General features: G+C 40.6%; 2 protein-coding genes across 2 annotated transcripts; one reads left to right on the plus strand and one right to left on the minus strand.

Moving 5' to 3' along the window:
• The first annotated feature begins 4,059 nt into the window (after positions 1–4,059).
• On the plus strand, positions 4,060–6,010 carry LOC147308165 (apolipoprotein D-like). Its single transcript, XM_086271200.1, has 5 exons — positions 4,060–4,305; positions 4,388–4,520; positions 4,638–4,759; positions 5,580–5,668; positions 5,761–6,010. The coding sequence occupies exons 2-5, from the start codon at positions 4,401–4,403 to the stop codon at positions 6,000–6,002; spliced, it is 573 nt and encodes a 190-aa protein (XP_086127326.1). The 5' UTR covers positions 4,060–4,305; positions 4,388–4,400; the 3' UTR covers positions 6,003–6,010.
• LOC147308166 (apolipoprotein D-like) lies at positions 5,770–9,356 on the minus strand. Its single transcript, XM_086271203.1, has 5 exons — positions 9,343–9,356; positions 9,060–9,193; positions 8,808–8,929; positions 8,323–8,408; positions 5,770–8,237 (listed from the first exon to the last, which is right to left on the minus strand). The coding sequence occupies exons 2-5, from the start codon at positions 9,177–9,179 to the stop codon at positions 7,996–7,998; spliced, it is 570 nt and encodes a 189-aa protein (XP_086127329.1). The 5' UTR covers positions 9,180–9,193; positions 9,343–9,356; the 3' UTR covers positions 5,770–7,995.
• Between the last annotated feature and the right edge of the window lie 5,107 nt (positions 9,357–14,463).

Genomic DNA, 14,463 nt, shown 5'->3' on the forward strand with positions numbered 1-14,463 from the left:
CAGATGATACTAGAAATTAATATTAAATACATTCTAACAACAGCTGATCAAGCTTAAACGTGCTGCTGTTGTTTAGCGCAATATCCGCTGGTTTCCTCTTTCTGGCGCAAAGTGGGCGATAAACAAACAAGAGAGAAAAGCCGATCAGCTGATCATTGATCAGTTTCATGATTGAAGTAGCAACAGGAGAGGGAGGGGGAGAGAATGAGAGAAGAAGAGGCAGCTGTGCAGCGTAAAGACAGAATAACTCCAGCTTTGTGTCTTTTTTCCATTCTAGCTAAAGTCCGGGACAAACTGCGTCTCTTCTCAGCTCAATACGAAACTCGTAATATTTTCTCTGAATGAGGGACCATTCCATTTTTTTAAGGAGCCGTTGGCAACTCTACTAACCTTATGAATAAAATAAAGTTCACTATCAGTAACATCATAGCACCCACCCAGCTGTATAAAAACTCCGTCAAACTGGCTAGAACGCAGTATGAGTTATTGCAACTGACAGTAAAAAGTCAGCAACATGAAAATAAACTCCACCTAAACTTAGTTCATATCTGACCCAGATAGACTGCAGGTCATAACTTCTTACCTGAAGTTCAGTTCACCTGACACTCGGACTGGCGGCTGCTTCGGGTCTCTCCTCCTGCCTCCCCTTCCCTCGTCCACCTGTTGCCTCTGTGGAAGCCCCGTCATAGCCACCACCAAACAACTGAGTTATTTCTACACATCGACCTGCATCTGGCCAATCCACCACCTCTCATTGTTCATGCCATTACAAAAAAAATAAAAAATAAGTCACTGGGGATATGCCCGGTATGCCCGATGGCCAGTCCAGCTATGTTAACCTGCAACCAAATCTGCAGCTCCATACAGCAATGTTACGACTTAGATTATATCTTATAACTCATAACTCTTATGTTAGCTCCCCTCAGTAGCATACTGTCTGAAATATTCCACAGCTGCAATAATTCTTTAAGTGTTATTTTTTCCTTGGTATTCTAATTTCACCGAAGTTTACTAAACTCAACAAACTTGATATTACTTACCGGGACATTTATTCTGTCCTCATTTTCTTTCACCGAAAAATTGTTTCCTGCAGTGCCATCTTTCGCGCTTGGCTCTCCTACCTTTGCTAACGTGATGCGCATAGCGCAGAAGCGATGCTGCATTCACGTACACTCGGATATCTGAGCGTCACCGTGAAAACATAATCGGACATTTGATATTTGATTGAATTTTATTGTTTTGCCTTTGGGGTGGCACCTGGGGTGGCCAGTCTGGTTTGGGGGGTGGCCTGTGCCCCCCCAGGCCACCCCGCTGGACACGCCATTGGCAATGAGCCTCCAGAGAGCTGAGCACTCTGACTGCTCATCATATACATGCCAAATACATCAGTTAAAGGCAAAAAGGGAAAAGTAGAGACTTTTAACTATTTATTTTTATATACAGTGGACCAAAAATGTTAGAATCCACCACCAATGAGATGTTACTAATGTGTTAGGTTTTTATTTTTTAATGTAAACTCACATTTAACAGTGCTAAATCAACCAAATTCCCATGCAATACTGCAGAGGTCACATCATCAGTGTAAGTGCTTCTCAGCAGTGATTGCACTGCACTATAAAGCCTGATTGTAACTGCATTACAAGTTTTTTAAAAATACAATTTAAGTGATTTAACATCAGTTTAACACGTGACAATTCTTCATTTTCCTTGTAAAGGAAGGTTTCTTCCAGAGAATTTCATCCTACCATAGGTGTGACCAACAATCTCAGCCGTGGGCAAAAGATGGCACCCAGTTTTATTTACACGGTGCATCAGTGGTTCTGTGTCACTCCACAACAGCAGTACTAATTAGTATAACACTCAAACTGCACATAACACTTCTTCTGTGGAGTTTGCATGTTCTCCCTGTGCCTGCATGGGCACCAGGAGAACCCTGTGGGTACTCTAGCTATCTCCTAGAGTCCAAAGATATGCATGTTACATCAGCTGATTAGTAGGTGTAAATGTGAGCATGCATAATTATCTGAGTATCATCTGAGCTCTGCGATAGACTCGTGAACCTGTCCTGGGTGTATCACACCTTTCTTTCAGGGTTAGCCAGAGTTCTCAGGGATGTCTTTAAACTTTTTTATTTGCGTTAAATACTATAACATGGACTAGCCCAGGGTTGGGCAATCTCAGTCCACGAGGGCCGGTGTCCCTGCAGGTTCTAGATGTGTCCTCGAACCAACACAGCTGATTTAAATGGCTAAATTAGCTCCTCAACGGCTGTGTCCCAATTAAGAGACTGCACGCTTGAAGTACGCGCACTACGCGTACTACGTACGGTGCGTACTATAAGTACGAGAAGTGCGGAAGTGAGAGGCTTGTGAAATGGGACGGTATACGCTTCGTCGCGCTGTTCAGGTTGCCTAGCAACCATGATACGAACCGCGAGACACGTTACATACAGCTTTGTTTGACAGAAATGAAGGAGAAAAATGTTTTGTTGGTCATTCATTTTTGTCATGACATCACTTTAGTTGAGTATCTGAGGCTGAGACCACGGGACTGTAAAACATGATTGTTGGGCTTCATTTCTGTGCTGAACAGTCATTTAAGATTAGTTAGTAAATAACAATTAGTTAATGTTGTTCATGAGACTAAAGTCAACTCACTGTGGCAATGTAAATATAATATGGCCAATATTATAGTATTGTCAGATTATTATGATATGCAACATATTGTTTTATACATCATTTTAGGTGATAAAATACACTAAACTAAGAGTATCAGATGAACCAGCTGAAGTAACATTATTTAGTATTCCTATGTTTTTTTTTAATTGGGTCAGCATATTTCTTGTGTGTTTAAGCAGTGATTTGGGAGACAACTAAGTTCTTTTTTAAAAAAAAAATAAAAACAACAGCATTAATAAAGTACTTAAGAATTAAGAGAACAAAGCATTAGGACATCTAAACCGCTAATTTAGAAATCTCCTGGGGTAAGCTTTTTATAAGGGATTTCTGTCCAAGTTGCTTGCACCCAGTATTATGAAGTCACAGTGAGGCAAAGGGATCAGAGCAGGTTTAACCTCAAGAAACGGGTCTGGCTATAAATTAACTGGGTCAGTACAGACACCATCCATCTTCTAATTACAGCAACAATCTGGTGTCCAGATCACCTGCCTTTCCTGTCTTCTTCTCCACACCAAATGACGACTGTACTGAAGCCGTAATCCCTCTAAGTTGGAAGCATTACGCCTTTTGTGGCTGGTGGAAATCTTGTTTAGGTCTTGATTACTGTGAGATATAGTAGGATTCTTCAGGATCAAGATTCCCTGAAATAACAGTTTGTGTTGGAGTTCCTGAACAAAAACTGTGAAGATGTGCTGATTTTATACATTTGAACTTAAACAATGAATCCAAAAAAGATATTGTTGTGTGTCCGACTGAAGGAAACATTGAAAAAGGTTTCAATTATTTTAGCATATCTGGAGGTTAGAGTTAGTTTTGTGTGTGACACATCAGGTATGTTGTGTCAAGGCTATCCGCAAAAATAGGTCTCTTCACATGTACACTAGAAAACTGTGTTGTTCTGCAATGACAAATTAGATGAAGTTAAAAAAAATCGGCAAATTTAATAAAAAAAATGAAAACCGATTCATGGTATTGTGTTAATAGAACCTGACAAATAACAGATTTCTAAGACTAAAACCAACACCGATATTTAACAATTTAATATATTGGCCATTTTTATTTCTTTCAGAGATCCGAAACATAAAACGATTTCCATAAAATTTGTCATATGCAATTATCCCATGTTTTAGCAGTTAAGATGTATTTATTAATATTTTTGTTTTTATTGAATTGAAAAAAGGTTTTGTAGTATACAATAATGATGAATGATGACTTGTTATCATTAAGTTATGATTAATCAGTAAGAGCACCTGCTGTTTTCAGACAATCGTTTGCAGCCCTCTTATCTCCTCTGCACACCAGTTCCAGCCACTAGATGGGGCACACACAAGCAAAGGAAGCCATCTTATATTATACATAATCACCTTTGATTCCCACTATATTTTTCTTTAACTGTTATTCAACAGTCAAGTTCTGCATACTTATCTAACTTTCACACGAAACTAATCTCTTTCTGTCTGAGGCCCCAATTCTGGAGTAGTTGAGAATGGGACCAGATGTTGAGCATCTCATACCTGCTTCCTCAAAATAACCTCACATGCTAATAGCAAGGCGGGGCTGATCACGGCAGGTGTATAAACATTGAATGAAAACACAGAGAGTCACTACTACCCAGTAAAACAGGCAAGTGAGTAACACCCGCATGTACCCCCTGTTGTTTATGCTTTATCTTTAAAAGCTGACAAACTTTTTTTCATTGTTCTTTACAGGTTGTGGAGAAAAATGAATGCCATCCAGGTGATTTCCCTCACTTGGCTGTCCATTGTGGCAGCCGGTGCTCAGTCTATAAAACCAGGAAGATGCCCCGTGCCTGCCGTTCAGGAGAAATTTGATGCTGCAAGGGTGAATACCAAACTCCTCACTCTGAGCTGTATTTTAATTTATCTTCATTAAGGTAAACTGGGATGTCCAGTGTGCACATCTGCCTCACAAACAAAACCAATTCAACTCCCTCTACAGTATCTTGGTAAATGGCATGAGATCCAGAGACTGTCGAACAGCTTCCAGAAGGGCCAGTGCAGCACTGCCACCTACAGCCTGCAAAGCCCAGGAGTCGTTGGTGTCCTCAACAAGGAGCTGCTGTGAGTACTTCAGTGCCTGAGAGCACTTTGGATAACATCCGTTATCCGAAAAATGTTTGTACAAGTCAGAGTCTTTGTCCTGCACCATTTCTCTGGAATACATGTAAAAGATAAAGATATGGATATATCCATGGTGCTGTGTGTGGTGCTGGAAGGGCAGACAGATTTGTGTCCTCTCAGTCCTGCTCTTCAGTCTCTTCTTGGATTTAAAATATCATTCACAATAAATGGTTATTCCTCAAACCTCAGACTGCATCTGAAAAATATTTTAGGTGAGACACAGTTTAGGTTTTACCATAATGTATAACCAGTAAATGAATAAGTCTATAGAGAAGATGGATTCATCCTAAAATGAATCCAATCCATAAAAGTTTACCACTCAAGCTCAGTTTAAATGACTCTGTGCAGTCAGTGGTGCTTAATCGAGCCTTCTGCTGACACTTTTTTTTTCAGTTCTGTTTTAACACGATTCTCTCTTGATATTGTGTTTTAATTGTTGTGCAGTGCTTTGCGACTTTCATGTCTGTGAAAAGCGCTGCATAAATGAACTTAATAAAGAAACACCCCCCCCCCCCCCCCCCCCCCCCCCCCCAGCCTTGTCTGTTAATGGCTGTGGTGTTCTCTGACTACCAGCCCACCCTTTAAGGAAATGACAAATCACCTGCTGACTTGAGACCTGAGAACTTGAATTTTACATGTACAAACAAATAATACTAAATAAAATGAAAAGTACTTTTGAAGAGTAAATATGTTGCTTTGACTCTGAACAGTCTGAATATAAAAAGTATTTTTCTAACTTTTAACTGTTTATCTGCTTAAGTCCTGACGGTACCATTGACAGCATCAACGGCACTGCCAAGGCCGCAAGTTCATCTGAGCCTGCCAAGCTGCTGGTCACCTTCTTTGAGAGTCTGGACCCTTGTTTTTTGTTTTTACACACATATTAAACATTTTAAACTGGAGAGCTGAATTGTACAAAAATCCCTTTTACACACCTTCAGACACCCCTCCTTCCCCGTACTGGGTTCTGTCCACCGACTACGACAACTTCGCCCTGGTCTACAGCTGTACTGAAATCGAATTGTTACATGGGGAGTTCATCTGGATCCTGAGCAGAAATCCCAGCCTTCCTAAGGAGACCCTGGAGGAGCTGCAGAGCATCCTGTCATCTTTTGGAGCCAGTGTGGAGAAGCTGCTTGACACCAATCAGGACAGAGATCACTGCAGAGTCATGCACGAGTAAACATGTGCTGTGGTTATCACTGAATGTCTCCATGATAGGTCAATGCATAAAAAAAAAAAAAAAAAAAAATTGGGCCTACTGTCAGATATAATACAAGATTAATTAATATGCTAATATTACACCTGTCACACCTGGAGAAGAGAGACACGTATGTGAGAATGCTGTTTGTAGATTACAGCTCAGCATTCAATACCATCGTTCCCTCGAAGCTGGACAGGAAACTGCAGGATCTAGGACTGAGCAGCTCCCTCTGCAGCTGGATCCTTAGCTTCCTGTCTGACAGACGCCAAGTGGTCAGACTGGGCAGCATCACCTCATCCCCCGTCACACTGAACACTGGTGCTCCACAGGGGTGTGTACTGAGCCCTCTCCTATACTCACTCTACACCTACGACTGCACAGCCACTAACAACTCCAACATCATTGTGAAGTTTGCGGACGACACTACAGTGGTGGGTCTTATCACCAATGGTGATGAGACGGCTTACAGGGAGGAGGTCAGCGCCCTGACCCACTGGTGTCAAGACAATCATCTCACCCTCAACGTCGCAAAGACAAAGGAGTTGATAGTGGACTTCCGGAGGTGCAGAGAAGTACACACCCCCATCACCATCAACGGCGCTGCTGTGGAGAGAGTGAGCAGCTTCCGGTTCCTTGGTGTACATCTGGCTGAGGATCTTACGTGGTCAGTACACACAAACAAAACAGTGAAGAAGGCGCAGCAGCGCCTCTTCTTTCTCAGGAGACTGAAAAGATTCGGCATGAGCCCCCGCATCCTCAGGACCTTCTATCACTGTGCCATTGAGAGCATCCTCACTGGATGCATCACCACCTGGTATGGCAACAGCACCGCCTACAACTGCAAAGCTCTCCAGCGAGTAGTGCGGTGCTCTGAACGGATAATTGGAGGTGAGCTTCCCTCCCTCCAAGACATCTACAGGAAGCGGTGCCTGAGGAAAGCGGGGAGGATCATCAAGGACTCCAGTCACCCCAGCCATAAACTGTTCAGACTGCTTCCATCAGGAAGGAGGTTCTGCAGCATCCGGTCCCGTACCAGCAGACTGAGAGACAGCTTTTTCCATCAGGCCATCAGACTGCTGAACACGTCATAGACACCTCAGCTTCACTACTGGAACTTTAACATTATGCACTCCATACTGTACAGTAACGCCACTGTTTTGCACATGTCTCACTCTGTATATTTTATTTTATTTATTTTATATATTTTATTTATTGTTTACTCTATTTAATTTGTAAAATATGTGTACACACACACACACACACACACACACACACACACACACACACACACACACACACACACACACACACACACGTAGAAAAATATTTAGTATACACATCCAGAAATGCATATACTATTATATATTGTACATATATTTATTAGTTTCAGATGTAGCCATTCTTGTATTTTGCTTGTTTACATTATTGTATTTTGCACAACTCTGTTGCTTGTGAAGCTCGCACACAAGAATTTCACTCACATGTGCTGTACCAATGTACCTGCACATGTGATGTGACAATAAAAGTGATTTGATTTGATTTGATTTGATTTAATATAATATCTGCTTGAACTCTTTGGTCAATATTTATATTGTTGCACCAATAAAAGTGGACCATTCTCTCTGCATTCCTTTTGTTTACTGTCTCAATATACAGCTGCTGACACTGACACACAACTGAACCAACACACATCTTTAAGGACAGCTGCATTAGAGTGAATTAACTTTATTTGGGGTAACTTTATTTCACCTAATAAATACATTCATTTAAGGCAATTTTCTATTTTTAAAATTGTGCTTTAGTGAAGCTGGGATCAAACTGGGGTACATTTGTGTCTGTGAGCCGGGGTGGAGTCAGTGACACACATCAAGAATGACAAAAAGGGATAAAAAGGATTTTAAGCGGTGGTCAGGGTACACATTATTAATGAAGTATTTAAAGCGTACCTTAACTGGAGCGTACCTTAACTGGTTCACTGGTTAACTGGGCTGCAGTAAGTCTCGTCCTGGTTGGTGGGGACCATGTTTTCCACGCTGACTCCGACAGAGTACAGGATGCCTTGGAGCTTCTCGAGGGTCTCCTTAGAGAGGGTGGGCTTCCTGCTCAGGATCCAGGACAGCTCCACACGGAACAGGCCGTAGTCGGTGCAGCCGTAGACCAGAGAGTGACCGTCGTAGTCGGTAGACAGAACCCAGTAGGGGCCGGGAGGAGAGTCTGCAGGAGAGGTGAAAACAGCAGGGATATGTGGCTCACTTGAATCTGTCATGACTGAAATTGAAAGTCATTTATGACAACTTACTGTTGAAGGAGACCTCAAGCTTGGAAGGCTCAGCGGGGTTCTTGACTTTGGCAGAGCCGACGATGGCGTTAACGGTTCCATTATCGCTAATAAAATGAAACATGAAATAGAAATTAATTCTACTCGTGTACTTTCCTTCAATTATATATTTTTTCTACAAAATGCTCTCTTTGTATAACTCTGGAACAGTACAAAGGTTCAGCCAGTGACCCTGCGCGTTCATGAGGCATGAGTTTTGTTCCGGGACGTTGAAAACATCTGAAGCAAAAATTGTCTAGAACGAGGATTTAAAAAACAGAAGCAAGCAGTTGTACGGTAATGCTGTTTTTAGTAGAATGAAGCGTTGGTGTGAAGAATAAAAAGCCCTCAGATTATTACAATTATGTCAAGGACCATGTGTCCTTCTGAGTTTATGCAGAAGTTTTCTTAAAAATTAAAACATTTTCAAAGTGTCAGATCTAAACGGAAATATTTTAGCTGCTCACAGAAGCTCAGTGTTCAGGACCTCGATGACTCCAGGACTCAACAGGGTGTAGTTAGCAGTGGCACACTGGCCTTTCTGGAAGCTTGTGGGTAACTTATGGATCTCATACCATTTTCCAATGTACTGCAGAGGAAGCACGAGATTCGGAGAGCCCGTAATTAATATTTTGTGTTTGTAGGAAAAGCAGGTGTATAGATATCATCTGTATGTCCCACAACATAAACAGTAGAAGAGGAAAAAATTTAGTGTTCACCCTGTTGGCGTCAAAGTTGGCCTGAACAGCAGGCTGGGGACATTTGCCCAACCTCAAGACCTGAGCGCCGATCGCAACAACAGACAGTAGAGTCAATGCAACCACCTGTGCAGGCTTCATCTTCTCACCTCAACCTGCAGAGAATAAAAAACAAACAGCAAGAGTTCATGCTGGAGTTCACTGAGCAAAACATGATGTGAGTGTCAGTTAGTGACAGAAAGAGCCTGAGATGTGAAAAGAATGAATAAATGTAGAGAAGAAACAAAGAATCACGGCCACTGACTGTTTATTTGCAGGTAATCAGCTGTGTGAAAGAACTCAGCCTCTGAGGTTCTTTTAAAGATTCAAATGCTTGCATCACTTCATTATCGATCATGGGTCCCACCTCTGTGTCATGATAGGGGGCCAGTGTGAGCGCTGGCACCTGTTCAAATAAATACTCTGTTCAAACAGTAACAGGTTGGTCATGTAATCACATCGTTGGGTTTGTTGGATCTCTTGGATCACTGCTCCCTCCTTCACATTTATTTTTTCCTGAAAGACAGACAACAAATATGAAGATGAAAATCAAAATTACTGAAGTTACACTCAAAAAATGATAAGTTAGCAGCTGCTTATATTTGCACCTATAAATATTTTAAAAAATTTATTCCCCAAAATGTGATCATAAAACCTAATTTCCTGCACATTTTACAGAAACAGAGACAACACAAACCTGGACTTTAAACTGAGCTGTTATTTTAAACTTGATTTTACTTAACATGGTTTCATTTGTTAGTTCCTCAAATATATATATTTTTCATATTTTTCTGCCTTCCTAATCTGTGAGGCACCTTAAAGACACTAACCTGCATGAAACTTCATGCATATTTAGTAATGGAGGAAAGGACCCCAAATGCTGACTCACAGGTAGGCGTCAAAAGAAAACAAGCTTTTATTCAAGTTGAAGGAATAAATGTGGGGGAGCTAGGAAGTAGGGAACAAAGGATCCCTGACACAGGGTGACACACGGGGCAAACGGGTGGCAGACACAACGGGAACAAATCAGGGATAATGAGACACAGGAAAGTAAAATTAAATAGAAAAAGCACGAGACCAAGGCTACAAAAATAAAACAGGAAGTGACTAAACAGGGGAACATCCTTGACTGAGTCTTGACAACACATGGGGAACACCAAGGAGGCAAGGTAAACTGAAAGAAGGAATATTATAAACAATAAACATAGCAGCAACGGGAACAAAAACTAAACACAGCAACTAAGAAACAAACTCAAGACAAAACAGTGATGAAGCCAAAAGTGTGTCAATGGCCCAGTGACTGTGACACAAAGAAAGTCTGACTTTTAGCTGTTTTAATTTTCACTTTAATTAAATCCAGACAAAAAGAGGCACAACCCTGTGGTTTGGTATGGAAAAGATCATGTCTGTGAAATTATTGTTTCTGACAGAAAACTGATGATAAACTTCTCCAGTTGCAGAGGAAACAGGCTGCCTGGCACTAAAAAAATAAAAATAAAAATGAAAAGAACTGATATCCAGGAAGTCATACTTGCTAACTGCAGCCCTGCACAACTGCAAATGTTTCACAGGAAAAGAGGAACGAGACACAGGAGACTGGGGGGCACAGTCACTGCTCAAAATACAGTATATGTATTATTATGAGGGTGGCAGACAAAGGCACAAAGGCATGGACCAGCAACAGCTTGAAAGGTCATAAATGAGGAGACCGAGTGTGGGAACATGCAACAAGGAGAGGAAACACAATGAAGATTTGTATGAAAAGAACCAGTGATTCAAATTTATTTACACCCTTAAAGCGGAGCTAAAGGTTTAGTGATAGAGTGGCTCTGTCCAGACAGACATTTGTTTCATCTACTGAACTACATCTGACAGAGATTCTCTGGGATGTTGTAAAACACATATCATCATACTGAATCATGAAATGACCCAGACTCTAAAGAGGCTATTTTCAGGTAACCTGAGATGACGTGTAAGATGAAGCGTGTCTGTGTCCTCATCCGACATCAAACAGATTTTGCAGCCAGCGTCAGTCTTTCCACCTTCAGACAAAAGTGCAGCATGAGGTCGGTGCTTACTGCATCTCCTCTCGCCAAGCACACACAGGTGTGTGAAAAACACGACCCGAGCTCAGGTGTCCCCGCTTTTCTGGACGCTTTGCTCCCACTGCAGCTCTCTCTGCTTCTGGACTCACTTTTCATCTCTTTAACAAAGGGCTTTGAGTGCCTTGAAATGCACTCAGACAGGAAGTGGGTTGAGGCTGACGTAGTTTTTGCGGGTTTGTCATAAAAGGGATTTACATAAAAGAATCAGACAGGGAGCAGCAGGGCTTGAAAAACTAATTAAAAACATTTAAAATTTAGAGATCATTACATGGAGCAGAAGAATGATTGAAAACAGCAGTGTATCGTGATAAATTGCTGCACTCATTTCGGAATATTAAATGATTAATTATTACTTTTATCTACAGTCTGCTTTGTGATTGGCCTTGTAGAAAATAAAACTGTTGTCTCGAGATATTCCAAGTCTCATTTCAGACAGAAAAATTGCATCACATCTCTGGAGAAAGTGTTTTGCAAACCGCTGTCCGAAGCATTTTACAGCAGAGCTGCCCTTTGATTCAGAGCTGTTCATTTAAATCGTCTGAGACTGAAAGATCAAACTGTGAGACTTTTATTCTTTGCAATCCACCCAGAGTCCAAAAGCTGGTGATGCTCGGCACAGTGGTTCTCTCAGCTAAGTGCTAATGCCAGCAGGCACGTTTAAGATGTTCTTGTCCTGGAGGAAATTTGACCTGATTATGAAGAATAAAGTCACCTGTGTTATTAACATCTACTGTCATGACAGTCGGACCTGAGAGGGAGGTGAATATTAGAGTATTTTACACAAGAGTTGAAAAAATATTCTCCAAAGTCAGAGCAAACTGGGGCTCATCTTTTCTAGTTTTCTGGAAACGTTATAAAACAGGTGGATTTTTTACACACTTGCACCACAAAACATGATGATATTCTTCCATAAAGTAATAAAAGAAACACAGTTTAACTGATTTACCTTATCTTTACTCAAAAAAAAAGGTTTTCATTTAGTTCAGTTAAGCTCGATCCTGTGATGTTTTTTTCTGTATAACCTGTGAACCTGTGTTAGTTTGTGTTTTGGCAGAGAGTGGAACTCATCATCATCATCATCATCATCATCATCATCATCATCATCATCATCATCATCATCATCATCTCAGCCATGTTTGATATGTTAAAGACACCACATACTGTATAAGCTTAACCAAACACTCCCCAGTCTCAAATAAGTTGTTTTCAAACTTGGCAACACTGCACATAAAGTATATCAGAAAAAAGGAAAAATTAACATTTGATGATTTAGGTTTTCCATATTTGAATAAAAGTGGGGAGCAGTGCACAGTTAATTAATCCCACTTCATCTCCACAGGTCATCAGCTGTTATGTCTCCAGCTTCTTTATTGATGGGAATCTGAATAACAACAGGCTACATATTTCTAATTTGTTCCCTATTTGAAACACTAAACATTATCATATATAGGCTTTACAGCTCCACAATTTCACTTCCACATAACAAAGACAAATTCCTCCAATTCTGGAGTGTCGATTGCAGTGAACAACACATTTGTTTAATAACTGCATAAAGGCAAAATAACCATAAGTGCTGGTAAAATCCTGTTTTTCATTTGATTAAATACATAAAAATAAGGGTGCTTTGCTATTTTTCTTATATCACATATTAAGTTTTTTATCACTTGGCCCCGAGGTGTTTGTGTTTAATTTAATTTAGCCGTGAATGCTCCATTCGGTCATTTTTCATGAAAGGAATCTGCTTCATGAGACTTAAAAAAAAAGAGAAAAGTCTTTTTAAGGCCAATTAAATCCCTGAAATGACGAGCCTGTTTTAATTTTCATTAACATGAAGAAACATGCAGATTTCTTAATTAGCCGACGGCAACGGGAAGCAACCACTTTCATTTTTAAATTATTGTTCAGGAAGATTTGAGATCATGTCCTGTGACCGTATTCTAATTATTTCATGAAATTAATGATAGAGAAAAAGTGTCGGACACAATAATGATAACAGACAATTTATTGCAGCAGAACAGACGCCCAACAGCAAAGGAATATTTGGTGTGTCTGACAGATTTTGTTGTGGTTTGTTCTTCTGTTGCTCGAGGTTTTGGACTGAGCTGCCATTAAAACTTTGATTAATCCACAACCCACTCACACACAGTCGTATTCGGTCACACATATACAGAACTGAATTTGTGTTTCTTTGTGGTTGTTTTCTATCATTCAACTGATTTTCAGACTAGAAGAGTGAAGTCAAAGCATACAAAGGCTCTGAATGCAGGGCCCTGAGGCATGACATAGATCCCACACCAAACTCTCCTGGAGGCTGACAGTGTTTTAGTCTTCCCTGAATGTGAATGTCACACCATATAATTGTTCTCTATTAGACAAACTCAGTCAATTAAAGCAAAGAAAATGATTTCAGTTTTGTGTTCCCTCACTATATTGTCCCCTCTCAATAAATACTCTTTCTGTTAGACCAAAAGTCCCCAGTCATGTTGATGTGTTGCCAAACTTAAAAACAAAGTCTCTTTTGAATACAGCACTGGCTTCACAGCAGTGAAAGTTTGCACGTAAATTTGTGAGCTTTGTTGTTCTTCAGCAGAAGGACATTTTCTCAAGCTCTAACTATAGTGCATATGTACATTGCACTATAGTTAGAGCAGTGTGTTCTCTTCCACATGTTTAACCCACAGCATGCTTGTGTGCACAGCTGCGGGAGCCCCAGCGTGACATGAACTGCACATAACAGCGGCTGTCACGCAATGCTGACAGATCATATTAATGTTGCTTCTGGTAAAGCTTCGTCAGAAGCAACATGCGGTACAAATTATAATTTTTTATTAGCTTATAATTTCTGGGCTGAATATATTTATTTGTGAGCAGTTTGAAGATGACGCTTACGCATTTGAAGAAGCGCATTTCTCTGCAATGAACAAAAGTAACGCTGTCACTCATGACATTAGAAGAAAAAGAGGCAAAAAAGCAGTCATGTTGGATTTCTTTTCTTATTGTTTATATTGTCGGAAATTCACTTTTGTAACTGTAAGATCTGCACAAAAGGCATCACAACAAATGCCTTTCAAAATAAAAGACACAATTCTTATAAAACAAGTCTACTGCTCAGCTTTTTAACACATTAAAAGCACTGAACACTCATGAGCTTGAGCACATTTCTGATGCGTCCTCAGATGTAAGCCAGTATTTCATGTGACCATGGCCACACATTACATCACCATCCAGCTCTGCAGTCAGTGCTGTATATAAACCCAGCTGTTTGTTTACTATGGCTCCTC

The sequence above is a fragment of the Aulonocara sp. 'chitande type north' Nkhata Bay genome, linkage group LG18, assembly GCF_057382095.1.
Source record: "Aulonocara sp. 'chitande type north' Nkhata Bay isolate Kocher_YH1m ecotype deep benthic linkage group LG18, A_spYH_male_GT1.1, whole genome shotgun sequence".
NCBI classification, from domain to species: domain Eukaryota; kingdom Metazoa; phylum Chordata; class Actinopteri; order Cichliformes; family Cichlidae; genus Aulonocara; species Aulonocara sp. 'chitande type north' Nkhata Bay.

What these genes read in the sequence shown, in the direction of transcription:
- LOC147308165 (XM_086271200.1), top strand. Translation starts at nt 4,401, where the DNA reads ATGAATGCCATCCAGGTGATTTCCCTCACTTGGCTGTCCATTGTGGCA. An exon ending in AGAAATTTGATGCTGCAAGG is followed by an intron (nt 4,521 to 4,637) that starts GTGAATACCAAA and finishes CTCCCTCTACAG; the next exon opens with TATCTTGGTAAATGGCATGA. An exon ending in GCTGGTCACCTTCTTTGAGA is followed by an intron (nt 5,669 to 5,760) that starts GTCTGGACCCTT and finishes ACACACCTTCAG; the next exon opens with ACACCCCTCCTTCCCCGTAC.
- LOC147308166 (XM_086271203.1), bottom strand. Translation starts at nt 9,179, where the DNA reads ATGAAGCCTGCACAGGTGGTTGCATTGACTCTACTGTCTGTTGTTGCG. An exon ending in CCAACTTTGACGCCAACAGG is followed by an intron (nt 8,930 to 9,059) that starts GTGAACACTAAA and finishes CTTCCTCTGCAG; the next exon opens with TACATTGGAAAATGGTATGA. An exon ending in GTCCTGAACACTGAGCTTCT is followed by an intron (nt 8,409 to 8,807) that starts GTGAGCAGCTAA and finishes TCATTTTATTAG; the next exon opens with CGATAATGGAACCGTTAACG.